This window comes from Sylvia atricapilla, chromosome 3, assembly GCF_009819655.1.
Source record: "Sylvia atricapilla isolate bSylAtr1 chromosome 3, bSylAtr1.pri, whole genome shotgun sequence".
Taxonomy (NCBI): domain Eukaryota; kingdom Metazoa; phylum Chordata; class Aves; order Passeriformes; family Sylviidae; genus Sylvia; species Sylvia atricapilla.
Window position 1 is genome coordinate 55,363,891 of NC_089142.1, and position 25,332 is coordinate 55,389,222.

At 38.2% G+C, this 25,332-nt stretch overlaps 1 protein-coding gene across 1 annotated transcript in view; it reads right to left on the reverse strand.

The window, feature by feature from the left end:
• Positions 1–422: 422 nt before the first annotated feature.
• STX7 (syntaxin 7) overlaps positions 423–25,332 on the reverse strand; it is a 31,724-nt gene continuing 6,814 nt past the window's right edge. The window contains exons 3-10 of the mRNA XM_066315399.1: positions 10,809–10,878; positions 9,447–9,537; positions 7,671–7,808; positions 6,955–7,007; positions 6,182–6,272; positions 5,492–5,564; positions 4,396–4,478; positions 423–1,795 (exon numbers count right to left, since the gene is read on the reverse strand). Of these exons, the coding sequence (XP_066171496.1) occupies positions 1,697–1,795; positions 4,396–4,478; positions 5,492–5,564; positions 6,182–6,272; positions 6,955–7,007; positions 7,671–7,808; positions 9,447–9,537; positions 10,809–10,878 (698 nt within the window). The 3' untranslated portion in view covers positions 423–1,696. The remainder of the gene's footprint in view (positions 1,796–4,395; positions 4,479–5,491; positions 5,565–6,181; positions 6,273–6,954; positions 7,008–7,670; positions 7,809–9,446; positions 9,538–10,808; positions 10,879–25,332) is intronic.

Sequence of the window (25,332 nt, forward strand, 5' to 3'; positions counted from 1 at the left end):
ACAGGGAAAAGATTATCCTGGGCAAAGGGGATCAGGTCATCCTTCTGTGCCTGTTTGCAGTAGTGCAAAGAGTTTGTTAAACATTAAAGCCAGGAAATCTCCACAGTCAGTTTTAGACAGTTCACTGGTAAGAAAGTACCTGGCTAAAATGCTGACTGCTGTTCTAGTTTAGACTAATGTAGTCTGAAAACAAAAATCCCAGGGCATTAGCATCACTAGCTGGGAATGCAAGATCCAGGAGCATTTTCATTAACCATGTAAAGTACAGTACAGGAAGAGAGGTTCCCTGGGGCCACCTCACCAGCTGGGCTAAAATTCTCTGGAGTTGTTCAGAGAAGTTTCAATCATTCACATAAAGGCAAAGGTGACATCTGTGCTTCTTAAGATGGATTCTGGAAAAAAAAGCAAGTACCAGAAAAGTGTACTCTTTAAAAGACCTTTATTTTGGTTGCATGGTTACAATTCATTTATGCTTACACTTAGATTGTTCCCAAATAATATTTCATAGCTCACCATGTACACAGTGCATTCTCTATCAGTCTGGCATGGAAGAACTTTATAAAATACAGATTACGTGACTTTTTTATCTGTACACTTTTCAGATTAGTTCATCAAGATTAAGTAAAAAGGCAAATAGATTAATTGGCAAAAAAGTGTTTTTACATTTTTAATATATTAGTACAAAATGGCACAAAAGGAGAAAAGGTAATTTTAAAGGCTAGAAGCATCAAACTTTTTAAATGCTTTCAGTCAGTTCAACTGATTTTAACCTAATTTCAAATACCAATGTTGAACTTGGGATTGAACTTGCAATCTTCTTTTCTTGATCTGTGTGAAAGACATCACGTACAACTATGGACCTGTTCATGGAAACTAAATCACAGCAGTTTCAGGACAGTGACATTCAAGTGCAGCTAGGAAGTTGGGAATTTCTATGCTTCCCAGTAAGTCTCTGAAGTCACAGACTAGAGCATATTTTCATCTAACCAAACCCACTCATGGACACTTCAGATGCAAAGATACCAGATGTGTGCAATAAAACACAATATTACTTAATGCAAGGACTAGAACAAAAAATTCACATAATTACATCATTCAACCTACCTACCTTAGCAGGAGGTTTTCAGACATAACCAGACTTGATGCCAGATATAGAGATAAATGGAACATTTAAAAGATTTCAAGCAAACTGAAGGCTTAATTCACAGGCTTCAGGTATAAAAGAGAGATCACATCAACTTCAGCAACCTATGTTTTATTTTTGAACCACCCATATCAAATGGGTAGATTAATGTGATGGAAGGGAAAGAGAGAAGAAATATATTTCTAACTTATAAATAAATTCTGAGATGTGAATTCATTGCCTCAAGCAACAATTCAGGAGTTTGTTTTGGCAGCAACATTTAGCAGTATCCCAAAAGATAATTACCCACCCTGTCAACACAAATTATCATTACTGTGATTAGCCCCCTAAACCTTAAGATGTTTTATGTTTAAGTTAACGGAACAGTTTATGATCTTGACTAGTTTTTTTCTGGAAAGACAGCACCCACATATGAGAGGGCAGGCAGTTATACTGATGGCAGTACTGAGAACATTGTTTCTCAGGTTAAAACAAAAAGTCTTATAAAAAACGTAAGTGTGATGAAGTACAGAACCCACTATTTTACTCAGCTTCACAATGAGCAAACCAGGACTATGAACTTCTTGTAGATAACCATATGATGATTCCAAGAAGCAATGCTCCAACAGCAAGTATAATAATGAGTATGCACATCTTCTTTCGGGATCTTTGCTGTCAATAGAAAAAAAAAACAAGTTGATTGAAAACTGTACCATACCAGAACATCAGAAAACTATTCAGATGCTTTTATGGTCCTACTGCTTGTACAATCTAATTACATTGTCCCCTTTCATATAAAGATGGCCAAGTCATCTAAACATGGTCAAGGAAAAAAAAGAAATGGAAAAAAAAAACAAAAAAAAAAAACAAAAAAAAACAAAAAAAAAAAAAAAAGCAAAGTTATCTACATTACTTTATGGCTATATTATTCAACTGAATGATTTCAGGAGTATTTTCTGATACAGACTAATAATAAATTAATGAAAGAAAACACGGTAATATAACGAACGAATGTAATTAGAACTCTGGGGAAGTAACATGAGCACAGGTGACAGCATAGAGAGGAAAATGGACAGTTGCAAAACAGAGGAGGTAGAAATGTCAGCTAGAAAAAAAAAGACTACTAGTGTATATATAGAAGAGAGCAACAGACTACAATTCTAGACTGCTATGTATCCATTCACAGTTATTTTAAAAGTGTTTTTGCCAAGTTTCTTAGGTTTAACTTGCTCTTCTAGAAAACAAGCAAACAAAAAAACCCCAAACCAAAGAGACATGACTAGAGTCCCACTTATACAGATGCCACTACAATAAAGTCCACATTATGACCATGTTCAGAACTTTGCATTTCCCATATAGGTCTGTAACATGAGGTTCCAAAGCACTCAAGACCAGCAGCTGTCTGTCATCCTTTACCTGAAGGGTATGGAATCTGAAGGTTTCCTTCACAGGATGAAAGAAAATTACCAAAGTGTTTCTCGGGCTCTTGCTGATAGCAAAGGAATAACAACACTCAGATCTTTGGATTCTAGGCCATAGCCCCAGAAGTAAAGCCAGTCTGTGCTGTACTCAGCAAAAGTTCTTCTGCCTGGGTGGTTTTGGTGTTTTGGGGTTTTTTAAATTTTCCTCTCTGAAGAATAACATCTGTGTCAGTTCTTCATTGAAGCCGTCAGTTCTCTGCCCAGTACTACCCAGACCACCAAACTTCTTAATAATTCTCTTCTTCTAGTTTTATTGTCTCACTGCCACTCCTCCCACCATCAGGCTATGATTTCTTCATTTCATTGTTTTACTTGCTAGAACTCAATCAGTTTGCTGGAGCACCTTCCTCCTGTGTCCTTTATCTCTTTACACTCACAACCTCTTCCTTCTGCATCCTGCTGACCCCTCTTACCAGAAATACATTGAAGTCAAACCTTTCCCCTGTAATACTTCTTAAGCAAGGCATGGCAAACATATTTCAACATACAACTGATCATTTCTAGAAGTGCTGAAGCAGCCTGGCATTGCCCATATTGCTCTGCTTTGTGAATGCACTCACAGGGCAGATGAGTGATACAGAGCTCATCCAACCACAAACAGGAGCTGTAGGGGTATCAACAGTCTTGTTCCTCCCAGCACAGCTCTAACACTTCCTTGAGGGGATCAGGCTAGATATAGTAGTTGCTGAAGTTTTTCAGCACCTTAGAAAAAGGATAAGTTTTCAAGCAAAGAAAATTTCAAATCCAAAGATAACTACACAGTCTTTCCATCCAAACACAGAGCAACTCTGCAGTGTTTGGTGCCTCCTGCAAGACCCAGTGAACAGAAGCTTGTAAAGTCTCGATAACCTTTCTTTGAGATGGGAAGATCCTTTCCTCCTGAAAATATATCATTTTGAGGAGCTTTTCATTTTAAATTTCAACCAGAAAACTTATACTTTACACTGAAATTTTTGGCTGCTATTTTTTTTCCTGAACTATTTAAGTATCAAAATAGGAGTCATAAAACGTACTTAATGTGCAATTAGTCCCACTGAGAATACAGTTCAAGGATTCACCACTTCTGAAATCAGCAGGCAGTCTTTCAGACCTTCTGTCACTCATTTACTGTTCTAGCTACTACTAACATCCATAAGAGGATTTTTTTAAAAAAGTCTAAGGACTGACTTAAAGGGGAAAATTAATAACTAATAAGATTATTTCTAATAAGTTCTAAAAATGTTATAAAGAGGTGTAATTTAAAAGTATTAAAAGGTTTTTCAAAAAAGTTTGACAATTTGAAATATGTTTTCAGTATCAGAGTAGCAAATAGTGAAAGCTGGATATATACAGCTTCAGGAAGATTTTAAACAGCAGAAAATTGGTGCTAACTGGCCACATCTTCAGAAGATTTTCCTACCTATCTTCCCTACTCCTCCAGTGATCTCCAAAGGCTTGCTCTCCCTTATAGAGAAACCTTTAACTTCTTGAAATATAAAAGTAGGAGTCTGATTGTGCAAAGCTTTTTTGTTGGTTTCGGGATTTTTGTTTGTTTTAAGTAAAGGTGCAACTCCAGGTGCTTTCATAGAACCTCAGAAGGCTTTGAAACAGTCTGGCTGGAAACAGTCTCACAGGAAACCCAAAGCTTTCAAAAGTCCCTGACTTTTATTTTATATTGACCTAGAAATACCATTGTAGTCTAACAAACTTTTAAGTCTTCAAGCCTTGAGGAACTTGCTAGGCAAAATCTGAAGTGCATAAGAAAGTGCAAGTCAGGACTACTGCAGAACAGTTTCACACAACTGGCATTACCTGGTAGTTTGCTGCTCTCGACAGCTGCTGGTTTGCTTGCTGCACATGTACATCTGCATTTTCCACATTGGCTTCTATGCTGTCTTTGTTTTGAGAAGAAAGATTTCAAATTTTTGTAAGTCAGTCCAGACAAAGTTTTGGAATGCTGAAATATACTTGAAAGTGTACACAACAGCTGCCCCAAAATGCTGGTGTCTTCATCAGTATTCATTAATATACCTTGTATTATAAAAGCTTGACCCCTCCTACACTTATGCCTGAGTTAATTCCAGAACTGCCCAGACACTGATTGACTGAATTCATGTCAGGTAACAGCTCTCCTGCTCTGCATGCAGGGCTAAAACTTAGATATCAACCAGGGCAGAAATTTTCAATACTTCTACCTTTTTTTTTTTCTCTTTTAAAATTACCTTTTACTTGTCTTCCAACTTGCTACTTACTCCTCTCTGCTCAGAGTAAAAGAAGCCCTAAGGTTTATGAAACAGAGGCAACAGACCGAACAATTCCCCAGGAGGCATGATTCTAGTTTGGTGTTCTATTATATTGACACAGATTATATTTTTTTCACTAGAAAAATATGAACCAACTATGGGTCAATGTGATAAAAAAAGCCCTGAAAATATATTCTGACATAGACAAGAGCATGGCTTAGCAGAAAATGGATTCACCCTTTCTAGATGTAACATAATATTTCTAGATGTAACAAAATCACATTTGTTAAAACAATAAATCTGCTAACATGAAAGGCAAAGCATGAATCTTTGCTGAATCTGCACACTTAGATCCATTAACAAACACAGTAAAATGTGCCACATAAACTCCAATTTGATGTAAAAACAGGTAAAAAATTACTTTAAATACATTTTATACACATGAAAAATTACATGTTTTAAACTAGATTTTAAGCAGTCTTTCTTAGTACATTCCCAGTAATCTCAGCCAGCCTACCCATTATTGGTTGTACCTGATTTGCTTTAGCATTGCTAGTGTCATTAGAGAAATTTTTCCAGCAAAAGGAAGTTCTACACTGAAGCTCACCATCTTCACTGAAGAAACTGAATAAAGAAAATTCAGGTAATATTTGAATTGGACTTACCTATCACATCACCTTGTTCATGAATCATCATTCCTAGATCTTTGAAAATTTCATTGATGTCCATAATATCTGCCTGCAAATTGAAATCATTAATGTACATCACACATTTTAGCATCTATGTGCATTTAGATATACTGCTCCTTCTCCTCCAGAGTGTGCATCCATGACTCTTTATACTACAGGATAAAAAAAACACCCTTAATGTACTTATTTTGAAGGTTTTTCTGGTACTTTGAGACTGAATTTATGAAGCCGTTACTCACAAAAGTTTCAATGAAACAGAAAATCTCTGTATTTCCAGAAATATTAAAAAAATCCACTTAAAAAAGAACATGTTGAACAATAGATTGGGAAGATGTGTGAGGAAAGGTATAGTTTTGCTACATTTATATTCACTGTTTAAAATGGTTCTATAATACAACCATATTGGAAAAAAATTGTACTCTTATTCCACAGCAGAACTACTGAAGTTAAACACAGTATATCAAAACATGGCTTTCATACTGTAGCTTTCAAAAGTACACTTCACATCTAAAGACAATATTTGCAGTTTTGAAGGGAAAAAACACACCCACAGACAAACCCGAACTCCTCAGGATTCATGCCTCCAATTAATACTCATGTTCCTTGCAAATGCTATTTCTTTGGAACATCAAAAACATATTCTGCTGTAACACCACTTGTACTCACTTCAAGCTGCCTAATGGAAGATTCCCTCTCCTCAATAAGACGGAGGTCATCTTCTGTAATTTCTTCATCTTGCACTTGTGCTTGTGGTTGACTATTAGACAAAAAAAAAAAAAAAAAACAACCAGCAAGCCATGCAGAATTGAACAAATACAATGAGAAACTATTCAGAAGGATAAAACTACAGCACATTTAAGTACACAGCACATTTTACATTATCAGTTAATAAAATGTATGTTTTTACTCTTGTCTGTCCCGGGCCGACAGAAATGGTATAACCATCACAGCTTTGGTGTAGCAGAGCTTCTGGAGCAGTGCTGCACAGAGCAGGTGGTGTACGGGAAATTCTAAGTATGAATACAAGGTTAAAGTTCCTTCTGAATTATCAGCTGCAGAGTTTACGTCTATCTGAGCAACAAAAAAGAATCTGAGACTAAGAAACAGTTCTTGGAGAGTATGGAGGTAATGGGAGTCCCCTGTAAATACTAGGCCCTTATCACAACAGCTCTACTTTATTCAAATTGGACTCTTCTTCCCCAAGTTTGGGGCCCAGAAAACCCAAATGCAACTTAAGGGAGCTTAAGGACACAGTTACAGCTGAAGTATCAGGAAAAAAGGGGGGACATTTTGTGAACTGCTTTTCTTTCCCTCCCCATGTATGCCATCAAAGTATCTTCTTTATGCTAAAAACAAAAAAAAATCATGGGCAGCTTGCCCCTCTGCAGGCTGTTTATTATTCTGAGCTTGGTTAAGCCATTTTAAGTAATTCAACCTACCTGTCCCAAGAGACAAGTGTTCCTTCTTTGTAGTTATCTTCTGGAGCTCCACCCTACATGATCAGTGTTTAAAAATATAAATAAAACATTATAGCCCTGAAAAGAGCACTGGCAGCATTTCTATAGTTAATAGCAAGAGTCAATACGAGAAGGTTTCTAGTAAGCCAAACTGAAACATGATTCAACATGTTCTTATCCTGATCTTGCTTTATGAATGCATAAGGCTGAAATAAAAGCAAGTTCAGCTGAGTAACTGCCTGCTACAACTTACTAGTACAGAACATGTATTTGGCACAGAGTGAAAAGGCAAAATTGATATACTGACAAGGAAAAGCTCAACATCTGAAGCTACTCAGCACTTCTCCACTTTAATACTCCACTGAAATCTGGCAAGTCATTCAAAGGAAAAAATCTGTTGATATCTAAAGGGAGAGCAAAAGCATTTCAAAACCTACTGGAAGTTGCATTTGCAAGATTATATATAGCATGAACACAGGGGTAGTTTATTCCTTTGTGTGACAAAGGCAAGGAAAAAGTAGCAGTTGTCCAGGGAGGTTATCACAACATAATGCAGCCTTTACTATAAAATCATATAGCACATGTTCTGCAGCATTTAGACTCAGCTATAAGTGAGGTAGCACCATAGAGGCAAATCTGACACAGAACACCACTAACACCTACGTAAAGAATATAGTGGCACGTTTTCACATACTTACAGACACTCTTGAGCTGGCTCTTACTCTGGCTACAAAGTCTTTTTCCTTCTCAGCAGCTTGCCTTTGGAGTCTTTGGAAATTTGTGAGTGCTGTGGTGAACTCCCCCACAAGACGGTCTTTCTGTATTTTTCTTTGACGCTGTAGGAGAAAAAGTTTTACCAAGAAAAATGAGCTCAGGCTTTTCAAGGCTTTACTATTTCCAGTCTGCTAAATACCAAACACATATATACTCTTTCTTCTAAATTGATGTAAGGGAAGGCTGTCAACAAAACCATTTGCAATTCCATGGACAAACCTTCTTTCCTTCTGGGATCACATAACCACACAAATTAAGTCATTTGATGAGCAAATCAATGTATTTCTTTTAATTTAACAGCTGAAAATGAGAAACGAGCGGTGATAAGAAAGCTTCTACCTTCCTTATTATCTCCTGATTGTAAAATTTTCTGCTTTGGTGTGAAATATTTTGACACCAGGAATGATAAAATATGCAGAGGTGACTGAATATAGAGGGGAGGAAGGGTGCAGAAGAGAAAGAACAGAGCACTTCATATGTATTTTACATAAATCCTGGAAATATATATTGAACTGAATCCAGAAGTGGGTTCACAATACCCCTCAAGTGCTTTAGAACAGATCCAGAAATACTTGTTCTAACCTTTTAGGTCTGCTGTTTTTTTGAAGATGTAGTGAAGAGAAGGGGAATACTGGGCGCTCAGAAGAGTCTCCACCATATTTTCCTAAATATATGCATACATCAACCCTTACAAATTTCTGAAAGGTTGTCATTTGCCATTCATGAATCTGTTATTTAGACATTTCATTAAGAAAGAGCTTTGATAAAAGGGTAAAGTCGAACAGTAAAACATTTCACTGTGAACTTTTCAACTCCAAGATAAGCAAACAGAAAAAAACCCCAACAAAGACACTTCGGCAGAACTAGAGGTTACATACCAAGACCAAGTTTTAACACTGCTGTTAGAAGTTAACAGCTTGAGAGGATGAGCACATATAGATCATGGCCTGTCATTTGAACCCAGTGTTTAAAGACCATTCACTTTCCCAAGGCCTCCTTAGAAACTATCCACAGACAAGGCAAGTTGTTTGGGAGACAATATCCTGAACCCATGTTTTCTAGGATCCTCTTGTTCTTCCCTTATTTAAGTGACAGATTTTGCTAGGATAAGAAACCACAGGAGGGCAGACAGGAGTGTGCTAACCACAACAGCCACTTTACATGTTTCTGACTGAAAGATTTTACACAGACCCCAGAAAAAAGCAGTTTAAAATCTGCAGAGGTTGATTTAGTAACAGTTCCTGTCTAGTCCTCTTGAGAAAGCAAAAGCCTGTGACAAGACATAGCACATATGCTGATCTGACATACTGTGATAATCAAATTATTCAAACAGTGAGACAACAGTGTTTTGGCACACAATTCCTTGACCCTGGAAGCAATCTGAGTGCTGGCAGAGTCAGATATAGCATCACTGCAACGGATTACAAAGTGTCCAGCTACTGAAAAAGCAGAAAGGCACAGCACACTGCCTTGATGCCCACTATTTCCATCACGCTACTTCATTCGTGACACATAGAAACAACTTTGAGACAAGTCTGGACAGCAACAAAATATTCTTACATTTTTAAGTATTCCCACATTGTGCAAATGTGTTGGCTAACTAAACAGTGCTTTGAAAACAGGAATAAAGAATTGAAGTGACTTAAATACTTTACATGAGCCAACATAATAGTCAAACAAGCCATGCTTTTTGGTTTTACCTGTTCACTTGTTGCAGGCAAAGATCCAAACTCTTTAATGTATTTGTCAGTTTCTTTGGCAAGTTGGTTGGTGTACTGCTGTTTCTGTTGCCTAAAACCAAATACAAATTTTCATTAGAGACCATTTGGTTACTTTGCTAAATTTCACTGATTCTCAGAAAAACATCAGTACTAAAAGCTTCTCTGAAACACACAAAGCCATCTTTATTCTGTTCTTCACTGTAAAGGCATGAAATCAAGGATTCCAGACAGGACAGGCATTAAATTAGGTGTGTTCCTCAGTGAGATAGCGTAATTAATAATTACTCACTTTTTCCCCCCCTTAGGTTTATTTTGTTCATGTACAGCAATACATTCGTAGTCATTATGAATACACAAATATACTTTTGATATTATCACAAAATCTTTTACCAATATTCAATTTTTTTTTTTTTTAAGTGACTCAAATTCTTTACCTGCTTTGGCATGCTCCTCACCCAGTCTACACAAAAATGCTTTTACCTCGAAAACTATGTACCTGGCTAATGCTATGGGCCCTCAACTCAAGCTATTATGAAGCAATTTGGCCGTTCACACAAAATGAACACCATGACGACTTTGGTCCAACACACACCTCCTCCTACTACTCAATGGCCACAGCACAGCATGAAACACAAACAATGCCAGGATGCGCACAACATGTTATTGCATACATGCATTTGCGGTGCTGAGATTAATGTGGAAAAGGAGTTTAATGACAAAAAATCATAGTGGTTCATTAGACCATACAGAGAAGTAGAGAGTAGCTGCTGTCTCTCCTAGAGGCATATTAGTGAAAGTCCACCTTTAGGTGACTGAAATCCAGCAGAGCATCTGCCTTGGAGTTGGATTTCACTTCTGTTATGTTACTATTTCTGGTATGTATTCTATAATGCTATCCCTTACTGTAGATTTCATCACTAAAAACAACATTCCCCTTCCTCTCCCAGTATCCCACCTCACAAAAAACTCACCTCAATCAACATATTTATTACTTTGTGACACTTCTACAGGCACATTGGAAGCACTGACTGGAGTGGAGAGGGTTGGGGGTATGTTTTTGAGCAGTGATACTGCTTTCTGGTTGTGCATAAACAGTACAGGTTTTACAGATGCACTGATACTGCAATCAATGTGCTCGGGCAAATCAGCTGATTTGAGTGTACAGTCTATCCTACTTTTAGAAAGCAGAGCCCAACATCAAAGTTTCAAATATTTCTCTATGCTTACCTTTCTCAGGGAAATCAAGCACTCTGCCTAACAGAAATCCACCTCATCACCTAAGAGGAGATTGTTTACAATGGTGATGCAATGAAATTAAGTGTTTTTATGTGAAGTACTCACAGCTGTTGCCTCAACTCAGGCGTGTCCTGTGGTGTTCCAAGCTGATGCAGTATTCTTTGTATTTCAGCAGCTGTTTGTGAAGAGGAAGAAAAATTTGAATGGGGCAGAGAAAATTGCTACTCAGTTTTCTGCATTTTTGCTTGACAATTTTAAAGCCATACAAATAAATTGACAGAAACAGATACGCAGGACATTTTCAACTTACTACAAAGATCCCATTTAAAAGCTCCAGAACAACTACGGAATGATTTTTGCCATGCCAAAGATAAAATCTGGGGTTTCTTATGAAGGATGGAAATGTATTCAAATCTTTAGGTAGAAACAGGCAATTAAAAGATTAGTCAATAATTTCCTTATGGTAAGTCTAAATCAGGGGGTTTATTATACTTTTTTCAAATGAACAGCACCATTTTTATTCTGGTTTATTTTTATTCTGGTTTATTTTATACGTATCATTTTGAAAAACTGTATGAAAGACTTCTGTAACACTACCTCAGACAAATATTTCAGAATCCATGAAATGAAAAGACAGCAACAAAGTATTCATAGGTTTAGAGTACATGAAAAAGGAAATAAAAGTCATGTGTTCAGGTTTAAATTGCAGTTTTGACAATCTTATGTTTTTAAGTCTGGGATACCAAACTGCCAGTGATTTTTAAGTGTATTTCATAAAACATTAGTTTTGAACTGCAAGAAGTGACATATTGTCTGAGCCTTATTTTCAGCCTAACATATTGTACTGTCACATGAGAAAGCAAGGAGAAAAATGGACAGAAACTTAAAGGATAGGTAGTTTTTCACACTGCAAAACTTATAGCATCAAGATGCTTTATCTCAGTTTAATAACCTCATGTTCTAAACAGAACAGTAAGTATTCAGAATAACTCATTTTGCTTGACTTCACCTAGGAGTACATTTGTCTTCCCTGTATTTCTGTGGCTCTCCCCAGGCAGACTGGTGTACAATACAGACAGATATGGTAAGATATTATGTGGGATCCTCACTTCATTAGCTGACTATTTTTTTTCCTAAACACAGTCAGTGACAGCTCTGCATAAGGAAGAAAAACATATTTTAAAAAGAGAGTACTTTTCCATTCATTATAGAAGCAATATGTAGGAGGCAGAACTTCAGGTAAAATAAGAAAATAAACTAAGAATTATGTTAACCAGTTAGATAAAACTTTAATTCCTTAAAGCATTTTTAGCAATAACATTAATTCTGATCTTGCTTCATAGCAAGTTTCCAGTGAATGTTGTATAGCTGATATTGGATTATCTACACTACTTTACAAAACATCCCAATGCTGACAACTGCTACAGCAAATACTTTGTGTGCACACCCAGGTAATGAACGCATCAAAATGGAAAAGTTAGTTTTAGATAAGGTTAAAAAATCAAATACTTAGGTGTTTTTGAGACAACTAAATGGCATAAAGTACTAACAGAATTTCTGTGGGGAATAGCACTGTAAGATGGGTTTCACGCAGCTTGTATTTTAACTGAGCTGAAAAACAGTAAAGCATGAGTGAAGATATTTGATTTTGGCTACAGTCACCACTGGCTACCAAGGACCAGCCCTTCCCTGCCTCCTGCCTGCTGGGCAAGACAGTGTCTGCCTGCTGCACTCCTGGGCAGCTGCAGCTGCTCACACTCACTGATCAACACGAGCTCTTGGTAATTAAGCTTCCTTTTTATGGTCAGTGCAACGCATTGTTTTAAAACAAACAAACAGATAACTGGCTGGTGTTATCTTCAAGAACATAAGAGTTTTAGTATCTACAAAACAGAACACTAATTATCCTGTATTTGTTCCAAGGCGCTCTCCCTTCTGACTCCAGAGCCGAGGAGCTCGATTACTCCGCAGGTCCTTTTAAAAGGGAGAGTAAAAAGAAAACTGAAACAAATTCCCGGCGTGTCCTACCGCCACCTCGAGGTGCATTATTTAACTGCCAGTAAAGAAAATGCAGGCCTGTGTTTTAAACAAAAATTCCCTGAAACATGGCCTATACTTAAAATATTTGCATTCCAAGCTAATTGCATATTTATCCTACTTCTAAAGCTGAACATAAGTAGATAATTGAGAGAAAATTAAAAGCCAGCACTGTAAAATTGGTCAGATATACAATTCCAGAGGCAGAGTTCATGGCAGTCCAGGTCTTCTGATTCAAAAATTTAGCATAAAATTAAAACAAATTTTACCATGAAGTCTGTAAGTATGCATAAAAATAGCAAATTTCTATTAGGACTTCAAATTACAAGGGGAAAAATTAGAGGGAAAAAAATCTGAAGGAGTGAAATAATAGCATTTTTTTCTATGCTTCCTGCAATTCAGTATTTTCCACCTTAACCTTTCACAATAATGGGTATTATTGATAAAAATAAATTATTTGTTTATATGAAGTATACCACATAGAAAAATTAAAATTCTTATTCAAGTAAGTAAAGAGAAAAAAAAGGCAGTGCAGAAAAAGTAAATTTTGGCCAATAATATTCAGCAGCACTCCAGAAGATGCTTCATAAAAAAAGCCAACAACAAGTTGGCAGGACCAGTGTAACAAAGGAAATAGAGAAGCTGACTTTTCTGAAATCTTGATTTACAGTGTGTATATACATATATACACACAGGTTGATGAGTTAAAGAAATCCAGTCTTTGTACTCCTTTGCTTTATTATAAACATGCTGGAATGTATACAGACTAAAAAAATACTCTTTATAGTCTTATAACTCTTTTGGTTTGGCTTGTTTTTACTGATTTCTCACTGCAGCTACTTCTCATTCAGATATTTGATATAATATATATAATCACAAAGCTACCTAAACAATAGACATTCAGTTTATAGTCACAGTGTCATAAACAAAATTTTTAACAAGATTAAAGATATTACCATGGGGATCACAGAGGGAAAGGGTCTCCTTCTCTCACTAGCGCACACAGCTCTCACAGATTCTGACTAAAAGCAAGAACCAGCTTTGCAACTCCTTAGATCATAAGACAATATCCCTTTCTTTCCTCCAGGGAAAAGCAGGGTAGCCTTAGTATCTCCTATTAAAGATTAGACTGCTGAAATAACTCTGCTTGCTTCCTTCCACTGCTCCATTTGTGAAATAAGCAGGGAGAAGAACCAAGCAGGCAATGAAGAGCATAACTGCTGAAAATCTGGGACTACTCTTTGGAAAACTGAAGTTCCTACATTCCTGATTTCACTGCTGATGGTTGTATTCATAAGGGTACTGCCTTCTTAATTTAACCAGTTTTTAGTCCTGTGTGGGGAGTTCAGGCTGGCAGGTCACAGCACACAGCATCTGCTCTGGTCCCCTCAATCTGTCAGTAACACTCAAGCGTACCAGAGAGCCAAAAGCTTAGGCCTAGCTCACAAAGCCCTAGCACTGCACTGCACACATACTGGTTACAGTCAGGGACCCAAGACCACAGCACAGTTTTGACAGGTTCCTAGACTACTTCACTCTTCATGGTTTTCTCTTCCCCAATTTTCCAATTCTTCAAACATCCCAAGGAATGCCAAAAGACAGGAGTAATATAATGTCCCTCCTGTCCTGGACATTACCAATCCTGCACAGAGACCGACTGGATCTTGTGCATGATTTAAATCCATTTCAATGCAAAGTCAGACAGACACTGGCTCACGTGAGTACTTAGCCTCCTTGGGCACACATAGGTGGCTGCTGGACTTTGCTCAGGAGCTGCACAAGGGCACACACCATGTGTGCATGCAGGGGTTCCTTAACAGAGTCACCGGGGTATGGCAACAGCCTGCATCACAGGCTGCAAACTCCTGCAGCCACTTCACCCTGCACAGCAGGGTAGATGTTTGCATAGAATGCAAATCAACAGCTCTGTCAGGGCTCACATCACACCAGCAGGAACAGCACCTTGCCAGCTGTGGGCTGGCAATAAAAGAAAGCAAGTCCACTTGCTATGGAAACTGAGCAGAGCAGGAAGCAGGGTACATGGCACTGTACTTGCAGGTACAGTGCATTTTTTCCCAAGAAAATGCATTTTTTCCCAAGAAACTGCTGTTTTGCATGCAAAGGAATCTCATTTTTTCACCTGAAAATTAGTCTTGTCTTAGAAAGAAGCAATACCATAACACTAAGCAATACCATGCCACATTTGTCTTTGCAGCATTCCTGATCTAGATCTCACAACTATTAACTGATAAAAGCTACTCAGCTTCTCTAAGGCTGGTCACATGCTCAGAAACAGGTCAGACATGGTTAATGATGAGCCAAAGATACAATTAAGACCTAACTTGAATTCCTACAGAAAAAATTATTCAAGAGTCAGCTCATGTACTAAGCCAAACAGTGGTTCCATTTCTAATCAATGGAAAGCTCTTCCTCTAGTTAAGGAGAACATAAAAAGGAAAGTAGTAGTCTCTGGTATAAAAGATCTCCTTTTCTCTACAAGAGCAATAGAAGTAGAGATAGTTACAGTAGAATATTTATAATGTTTAACAGGTAGGATACTTGAGAAACATGTTCCTGACTGAATTGTAATACATACAATTTTTTTTTCATAAATAAAACCATGTTTCATGTACTGGATCACACAACTACCTTTGCTTTAGAGCTTGCTAGCAAAGAAGAAAGTTTCATTTCCTTCCTCCTCATCTTGCCTTGTTTTTCAGCCAGATGTGCAAAGCTATTTCATTACTACAAGTTAATCCATGTTGACATAACTGCTGGTTCCGGTCCTTCAAATCAGAACATTTAAAAGGTGGCATAGGAAGCTTTAAACTTAAAAGAAAGGCACAAATAGATTAATACAATGAAACCCAAAATGTAAACAACTTCTTTGCTCTAAGATTGTGGGTGCAAATAATCTCAATTCCAAACTGTGTATTAATAATCACTGTACAAGCTGTAACACCACAGCACTGCTGCAGTAGAAAGGGTAAAAAAACGCACCCAAATCCTTCAGTAAAATCCTAATGTTTGAAAGGCAATGCATCAACTAAGACAACGGAAATGAAGAATAGAGTGGAGGTCACCCATCTTCTCTGGCAGGGCTGAGAAGAGTCCAAATACTGTTTTTGTTCTTGTTAATCTACAGCATTAGCCAAAAGAAACCGAGGATGGTCTTACTTTGCAAAGTTTACCAGTAACTCCAGCTAAAGGAGAAAAACTTTCTCAAGCTACCCACAATCAGCTGTCTTCCTACCTTAAACTCTGTTCTATTTTACATTTGGAAAACCAAACTTCAAAACCTCAAGTGGCCATGACCAAGCTTGTTGCAGCTTTACAGATGGAGAATGATATGTATCAACAACACAATCCTGAGAATTCTAAAAAAATATACCTCAATATAGAAGCATGAAATTGAGGGCAAATATGTTTAATGAGTGCTGCTTATTACCCCTCTGCAGTGACCTCACTTCTTACTTGGATGGCACAAGACTCCTTTATAGCCTCCAGCTGTTTTCTTCAGCTTCCTTCAGCCAGCCCCACCACATTGCCCAGTTTCATTAAGCTATGGGCTTATGCTTCCACAATGTGGCACTAACAGGGTGTGCATGGAAGAAACACCAACAGCAACACGAGCAACAAACAAATGAGACACTGCGCTGCAGAGGACATGAACCAGACAAGCAAGCAGAGCAAGCACAATGAAACCTGCCTGACAGAACAGCAAGGATTGGGACCTCACAGGAAGAAGGAGCAGAACAGCTCCTCCTGAATGTTAATTGTAATGGTCCCACCTATGTCACCATCCTATACTTAAAAAAGAGACAGACAGGGTTTTAGTAACTATCTGAGGTTCACAGGGCTAAAACAACAACAGGTATTTAAAGACATTGCTTTTTTGTCATCTTCCTTATTCCTGAGCCCAAAGAGAATAAACAGAATCAACAAAGTGTTCCTTTGTGTACACCTAATGCAACATTTGATTTGCTCCATGTGAGCCTTATGCTCCAGCTATGGTTTCACAAGGCAAATAAGCAGTGATTACAGCACCAGCACAGTCACCTTGCAGAAATGCTCTGTCAAATACCTCACACACGCTGCGACCGGCTGGGTAACTATGAAGAAATCTCTTACTTCTTCCCAGGCGAACAAGTGAGTCAACAAACAGCACATCCAGTTACAGATTAATCTGTATGGAATCTAATAAACTTCAGAGTCCCTTCAGAGCAGGTTATCAGGACAAAAGAATTATTTGTTAGAATAACACCAGTTCTAACTGCTTTTGCCTAGGGACAACAGACTTCCTCAATTTATTCAAATCCAATTCAATGTGTTTTCCTTCTGCACTTCAGCTGAGAGTACTTGACTAAAGATGAAGAAATGCTGCAGAAAACATTACTGGATCAAGGAAAATTAAGGGAGGGACCCTTTACAAGGGCATCTAGTGCCTGGACAAGGAGGAATGGCTTCAATCTGAAGGCGAATAGGTTTAGGAAAAGAATTCTTTACCATGAGGATGATGAGGCAGTGGAACAGGTTGTCCAGAGAAGCTGTGGATGCCCCATCTCTGGAAATTTTCACAACCAGGTTAGATAGGGCTTTGACAACATGATATAGTGGGTGGCCTCCCTGCAAATGACTGGGGGTTGAAACTAGATGATCTCTAAGGTCCCTTCCAACCCAAGCCTTTCTATGATTCAATGATTCTGTCTTAGTTGCAATATCTGATTAAGATATTGCAACTAAAGACAACTGTGTAAGACCCACTTTAAAGCTATTAGTCTAGTTCACACTCCCTCAAATTTTGCATAAATCACAGTGCCATAGTGCTGAATTGCTAGCCCTACTTTAACCAAGAGTGACAGTTTATCAGAGGAATCAAATCCAGGACACCAGTCAATAGGTATCAGCTTACACTAAAAAACATCCCCAGGAACTCACCTAACGAATCAAATATCTAAAATCTTCAGTAATTTGCTTTTAAGTAATTTGCTTTATTTTGTCTTTACTCAGTGTGTAACGCTGATTATTCTAAAACAGGAGAATGCAGCAGCACAGAGAAACAGTAACTGATGCATGTGTGGGAAGAAAAAAGTAAAATGAGGTTGGGCCTCAAGATTGTTCTCTGTGCTCTAATAACTAAGACTGGGTGAGCACAGAGTGGGAAAACATCCAAAACATTGTAACCTTTTCTTTACATTTTGTTACAGCTTCTGGCACTTCTAAATAGAATCATGTCCCAGAGTGACCAGGAACATCACCAACAATGTCTCAAGTTCAGGGTCTGCCCTCAGTTTTTTCAGAGCTGTCGTAATTATTTCATTCTAGTGTACTCCCATCTATAATGGTCTTTCAAGGACACAGTAAAGTGGGATTGAAGCATTGGCTGTTCTTCTAATGTGGGTGTAGAACACAGTAAACATGCATTGTTTAAGTACACAATAACTGATCATGCAATCAATTATTACAGCTCAGCCAAGGGGAAGTCATTAAATCAAGCCCTTTATGTTCTTATCCTAAAGTGTCCCTGTTAACTTCCTGAAACCTAGAAGTTTCTCTAAAGAATTCAGAGAAACACTTCTCTAATGAACACCAGTAGCTTATTAAATTATGAAAATGAAGCATAGCTCTGCAGTAAACAATAACTGGACAAACACCACAACCCAACCCACTCACATGAAGGAAGTCTGGTTTTTAAGAGGCCAGGTCATTACTGCAGCTACCTCAGGAGCTGACATGGAAGGAGACACAACACACCAGAGACTGGTCAACACAAGCAAGTAGCTGCTACTGCGGGGCCACTCACAATCAAATCAATCACTGACCTGGGTTTATTCTAAGCCCTGACAGGTGTCCAGCCCCCAGCACAACAGTTTTATAGGGGATTTGATTAAGGGCTCTCTGTATAATCAAGCTGCTATGCAATCTCCTGTCCACAAGGAGGAAAATCCAACAAAACTGAGCTGCAGCAGACACTTTGAATACTTTAGAGAGGATCTGAAATACAATTCTCTAGAGACAGAAAGCAGCATGAGGACTCTGGCCACATCCCTTCTCCTCTGCTGCAAATGCAGGCTGTTCTGCAAAAGTTATCTTGTCCAGGTGAGTCTGTTTATACTTGCTCCATCAACAAAAGCAACTGTCGCAGTAAAAGTGTGGATGTCTTCACTGGGCACCTTGCTATTTATAATAATTATAGTGCAATCCAGTGTCAGTCAAGGAAAAACTCTGCCTTTTCTATGCATACTGACACAAACAGTGCGTTGGGGTGTGCATGGAAGACCCATTTTTTCAGTCTCTTCTGCTGCTTGCATAAATAAATCTCTGTTCCTCTTGTTCAATGTCATCCAAATAAGACAAAGACAAACAAGACAAAACAGAAAAATATTTAAAAACTTTACAGATTCATAGACAAATCTGTGAGGAATTCATCCTTAAATGCATATGCTATTTTACACAGAACAAGGCCTTTAAGAACTGCATGGAAATGATTCAGGCTTGAGGTTTCAGAAATAGTTTATTTCTACAAGAACAGTGAACTTCATAACTTTACCTCATTGCAAAGACAAGCATTTAGAAAGACCTAAATTAGCTAACTTCCTCCTCAATTCTTCAGCCTTGGAAGTAGTCCACAAAATGAAATGTGGAAAGATATAATAGTGCTTAAAAGCCCTAAATAACCAGCCTTTTCAAGGCTTTATAGAAACTTGATTCTAAATCCAAGAAACCTTCTGGACAACAGTAACAATCATTATATAAAAATAATTTCAGCTGGTATGTTCCCACAAAGTTAAATCTGGTTAACTGCAGCTAACTGGAAATTTCTGACAATATCACTGTTAAAAGTCTCAACAAACTACTGGGAATCTATTTTCTTTAGAGCCACACCTGTACAAAACCACATTTTATATATAGACAAAACAGAATTTTGTTTTCATACAGGCTCTGATTTCAACACCTCAGCGATCTCATTACTTTTCATGGGCCCATCTGTGTTCTTCTTTAGCCAAGAGTAATCATGCGAACCTGCTGGTGTTTCAAACATAGTGACAGACACAGCTTTTCCTGAATGTTTCAGCCTTTTTTAGCAGAACATTTTAACTACCTACTGGGCTTAAACCACAGCATAAAGGCATCTATCAAAAAAGTCTTAATATTTTCAGGGTTTAATCTGTGTTTATGATTTTCTACAGTTAGATAAAGTTACAGGCAAAGTCATATGATTTATCTAATCTGAATCCTATTTTAACAACATTCAGTGAGAATAGTGGCTTATACAAAACTTGAGATGCAAGAGAAATTGAACAAAATTGCTGTCACAGGACAGCTTTCACATGACAGAGGGATGTCTGCTGGCTTAAGCTGACCTTCCAGGAATGTGCTCTATATGAATTGATGCTTGTGCTGCCTTAACAAACAGCAAAGGAAGTCAGCAGAAAGCAGAAGTCCCTATGAGAAAGTATCGCTCAAAGTCAGCCAAACCCCCTCCAACCATACGTGGATTGTGGCTACTGAATTTTACTTGATTTTATTTTTATTACCTTGCAGCATGCAGAAAATGTGTTTGTTGAGCTGGGCTGATCTTCAGTGTGAATGGAGAAGTCAAATACTCTATCAGTGACCTACTGTGCCAATATGAGCAAAGGTAGATTATGCCATTCTTACTGGCTTTGCAACCAACTCTGCACAAAATGCTGACACAGCCTGGAGGAGTTGGGTAGAAAAGAAAGGGTTTGGTAGGGAAGGAACATGAAAGCATTACTTCAGTTAGTGTGAGGCCTCTAGCTGCTTGATTACTGTTTGCAAACAACAAAAAAAAGTGCTTTAAAAGATGTGTTTAAAACCCAAAACCTGGGTATATTTTACCAGTATCAGGCTTTGTTCTGTGTTCCCAAGCAAAAGGCAGCATTCTAAAGTGCTTCTAAATGGACAGCTCCCAAAGCCCAGTTCAAGATGCCAGCAGACACTTGAGAGTTACATATCTAGCCTACACCATTCTTGCTTTTCTGTAGGGACTGTTCCAAGTGACATATTTGGTAGCTACAAATAAAACATTAACTACGAAGCAAAACAAAGGCATACTGGCCTGCTTCCTCAAAGATCTACACATGGCAGAGTTATTTAAGTATGTGGGGAGAGGAAAAATCATGGCTGGCTACTTCTTGCACAGTTCCTGTCAGAGACATGAGTCAAATCTTTCCAGCTGAGCAAGAAGCACCTACCCCTCTAACTGCATCCTTCCAACATTTATAACTGGATTTGTTCCTGCAGAGGAACACAACCCACATTTTTCTCCCTCTTGGGAACATATTTTCAAATAAAATGCTTTCCGCCTTTTAGTCACACAAAGAAAATCAGTTCTTTAAAATGCAGAAAACAGTCAGATTTCAAAGAACTGCTACCCCTCATCTTCAGTTGTGAGAAGTCTGAAAGTTACATGTTTTGAAGCCTTTAAATTAGGCTTTTTGTTTGTTTTGCTCAATCTACTTTGATCTGTCCACTTATTGTAAGAACAGACTTATACATTTGTATGCCCTTCCAAAAGAAAGGGAAGGGGAAAAAAAAACCAAACCTCAAAAAAACCAACCACATATGGATTCAATGCGCTCATCCTCCTAGGCAGATCCCAGTAGGGTAAACGAACATGCCTGGTAGAAATACAGTTTTGTAAGCAGGCAGAATTTATTTTGTCACAGAGAAATATATATGGCAGAGAAATGTATTTTGATAGCTCATCTTGTATCTGTGCATCACACTCATTCCTTGTCTATCCAGTTGCTGTAAACAAGCAACCAAGAGGAAATATTACAAGGAAATATTGAAGGAAGGCATTTAGATTTGTCTCAAGTTAATAGCACTGCCATTATGCTGCCAAATAAGTGAGAGTGCTACCTGTGAAACCCAGTTCTAGAACAACTGCTCCTTCATTAAACACTGATTGAACCTCTTTGATAATAGGTTCTCTGTCTGCAAAGGCCAGACAGGCTGGAGCTTTTCAGCCTACATATATTCTTCCACGTATTCTCTCCTCCATATTCTTGTTCTTCATATTCAGAAAATTAAGGACAAACCTCAACCACCTTTAAATACACTGGACTTTTAAAACATGAAATGAAGGTCACCTAGATTTTATAAACAGATATAATATAGGCCTGGAATGAGAACTACAGTTACTTTGGACTATAATCCAGACAGACCATCAAACCCTAACATTCAGTTGTGTTCTAGTAAGACAAATTTAGCAGCTGCCCAAATCTAGCTCATTATACACTTCTTTGGCTTTATTATTTAAATCTGAAGATCCCTTAGCTGTTTGCAGATCTGCTTCTCATCACTGGTAACACAGACCCAAAACCAAACCAGGGAGACATGGCTCGCAGGCATCACTGACCTCACCGAGGTTCAGCACACAACACTGAATGCAGCTCATTCTGGCACATGTGATTCAGACTCCCCAGACTTCAGAGCACTGCTCAGAGTCACATGGATACTCTAAAAGCTCCAAGAGTGGCTCTGAGAGCCTAACTCTCCCTCTCCTGCCTGAGGCCCACCGCTCTCTTCAGATGGCAAGAGCAGCCTTAAGTTTTGCAACTCCAGCTTCTCAGTGAAACAGCTGTAGGAAAAGTAATAGAGAAATACCCCACAGACTAGTTCCCTAAATCTCAGCTCAGAGATGTTGCTGATAAAACATGAGTTTCAGGCTGAGGAAAGCAGACTGTTCTCTAGATGTTGCTAAGTGATGTTATAATCACTTATTTCTGCAGAAATACTGGAAATGTGAAACAAAGCACATCCTTCTCTAAAGAACCGCTGAGAGAAGCTTCTATACACAGAATGCTCTGGGGCTGGGGATCTCAGGCAGGTGTAAGAGAACTCCCAGCACAGACAGCAGCATATGCTGCTTCCCATTAGCTAGCTCAATTTCAACCTTCAAGGTCCTAAAAAGGACGCACCAACACCATCTCCTCCAAAGAAAGCCCAGTACAGGTAGCATTTATTGCAGTAGTTGAACAAAGGTTTGAACAAGGCAAAAGCAATTTATAGCTCTCAACACATCTTCAACAAAACAATCAATTGCATGAGTGGACCAACAGATTAAAAAAAATCTTTTTTTTAAAGTTAAAGGGCTAACCAAGATGTTACCAAACACAAGTAACATCCTTCCATTAACAAAGAACAACCCAAACTAAAAAGAATACTATCTGGCAAATGATATAATTATTGAAGTAGTGTGTTAAACCAGCATAGTGAGGAGCTTTCCTAGTCAATCAATAACAGTGGGCTAGATGAACTAGGAAAGAAATGAGAGTATTAATACAACAGCAGCATCATGCCCCTGCATTATAAGCATGAGATACTTAATAAACATATTTTATCTTGAAACAGATCAGATTTATTACTTGGAAGGTATGTAATAATTCAACCCTGAAGAAATGTTAAAGACTGTTGTTCTCACCCATGTTACTTCCTATAAACTCAGGCGTATTACAAAATCTTGGGTCCACAATGTTATCTAATATAGGAAGTTCTGTATTGTCCAACAAGTTAAAGAGCCAGCTTGTAGCTGGAAGGGCCAGTTCCCTTTCAACTAATCAGTATCTCATCTCCATCTCTGCAGTAGTATTCCCACTCTGCTTGCATGTAAGCAGAAGTGTGAACTAGTTTTGAGATACCTCCTGAAGTAGTCTTGTGATCTGAAATGAAATTCTATTCCTCTATTAATATCACTCTGAAAACCAGAGTATCTACATACCCCCAGGTTAACCAAGAAGAATTCAAATGTGTTGATACCTCTCACAAATGTTTAGCATTACTGGGCAGAAGTGCAAAACCATGTCAACTAATTAGATGTAAACCCATGCATTTAGGGTTAAGATTCCTGTATCTCTTCCCCTTCCCTCCTAACCAAGATGATAAATAGGAGTCTAAGAGACATGTTCAGCATCTCACTAGCACTGTAGGTTTGTAAGCTTGCAGGTTTCTTCCCATTTGACCTGGAAGTTCCTGCAGCTCACACATTCCAATAGAAAATTGGACAGGTATTACTCATGGGGAAAATTAAACTAGAAAAGCATCTCTAAGTCCTTAGAGACCTCAGCTCAGGAAACACATTCAGCATGTCCATAGGATCCAGATCCTCATGAAATCTAACAGAAAACAGCCTGCAAGAGTAACTGAGTGGTTACAGTTCAGTCAGATCTACAGAAGAGAAAGAGGTGGAATCCAGCTGTGCCCCTACCAGAACTAGAAAAGTGCCTGGCTGGAATTTTTCAGAGTAAAGCTCCCGTTTCTGAAGTCATGCAGCAGTGAGGCTAGGAAACATTTGAACTTGGGTCTTGGCATGGCAGTAGCACCTATCTATTGCTCAGACTGTAGCCACCCAAATTTCAAAATGCAAAAGACAGCAGGACCGCAGATAAACCTTCTGGCATATCTCCTATCTATGCATGGGCAGCTTGCTGTTAGCATGCCTTGGGGAGGAGACACAGAAGAAGGAAGATAAGGGATGGAAGGGGAAAGATGAGATCAAGGAATCACTGAGTCCAGCACAAGACAGTTAATTATGTTCAGCAACTTTCACAATACTTCAGTTTCAATCACTGATTTGACTTTATGTTTTCGCCTGACAGAAAACCCTTTTTTTACATCTTGGAACCTCAGTGTCTGTCACATATTGGCGGCTGCCTCTGAAAACCAAGTTAGAAGCCAATCAGACTGAGTAGATTTTAGGAAATAAAGCACAAGGACTCTTATAGAGTTGGTTTGTTAACTTTAGGGTGTGGAAATACAATCCTGAAGTACAGAAACTTTTCAATAAGGCAAAATTACAATTTTTGTTCCTATCTATTAAGATCTTAAGAAATTCTTTCTGGAAGAAAATACAAAATGTAACTGAAAAAATAGGAAAAAAGCCAATCTGTGCCACTAACCTGTGCTACAAATACCAACTTCTAGAACTTGTCTTGGAAAACAAAGATCAAAAATTAAAAAAAAAACTGATATATTTTACTGTTCAGGATTCATCTGAAGTTTTAAAATTAAAATACTCATTTCTGCATGCACTCTGCATCCTGCATAACATAAAACATATGTACCAAAACTACCCATTTTTGTTCACAACTACTTCCCTTCTGATGAATGGTATACTTTACGTAATTTGTGAATCAAATAGTATTTGTTTCATATTCACATACATTTTATTTTTATAAAATGCAAAATGATGGAAAAGGGAAAAAGGATTAAAAATCCCAGCAGCCTAATTAGCCTCTAGCTTGAATACTCCAGTTAGGTGGCTAAAAAAATACTAACATGAAACTAAGCACTGGTATATTGAAACTTGCAGAATCTTATTTACATATCTAAGACTTACAGGGACAAGGGGAACCTGCAAGGCCACAGCTTCTGTCCCTGCTAAAAAATTCAAGCTTCAGCAAATACTTGATGCAATCCTCAATCAGCAAACACCTCAATCTACCATCTTAAAGTGTCCTTTAACTGCCAGGCTAAAATTGGTGAATGCCGAGTGATATTATCAGTACTGATAACTGCTAACCATGCACATGAAGGAAGGAATGGACACACTGTGTGGGGAGCC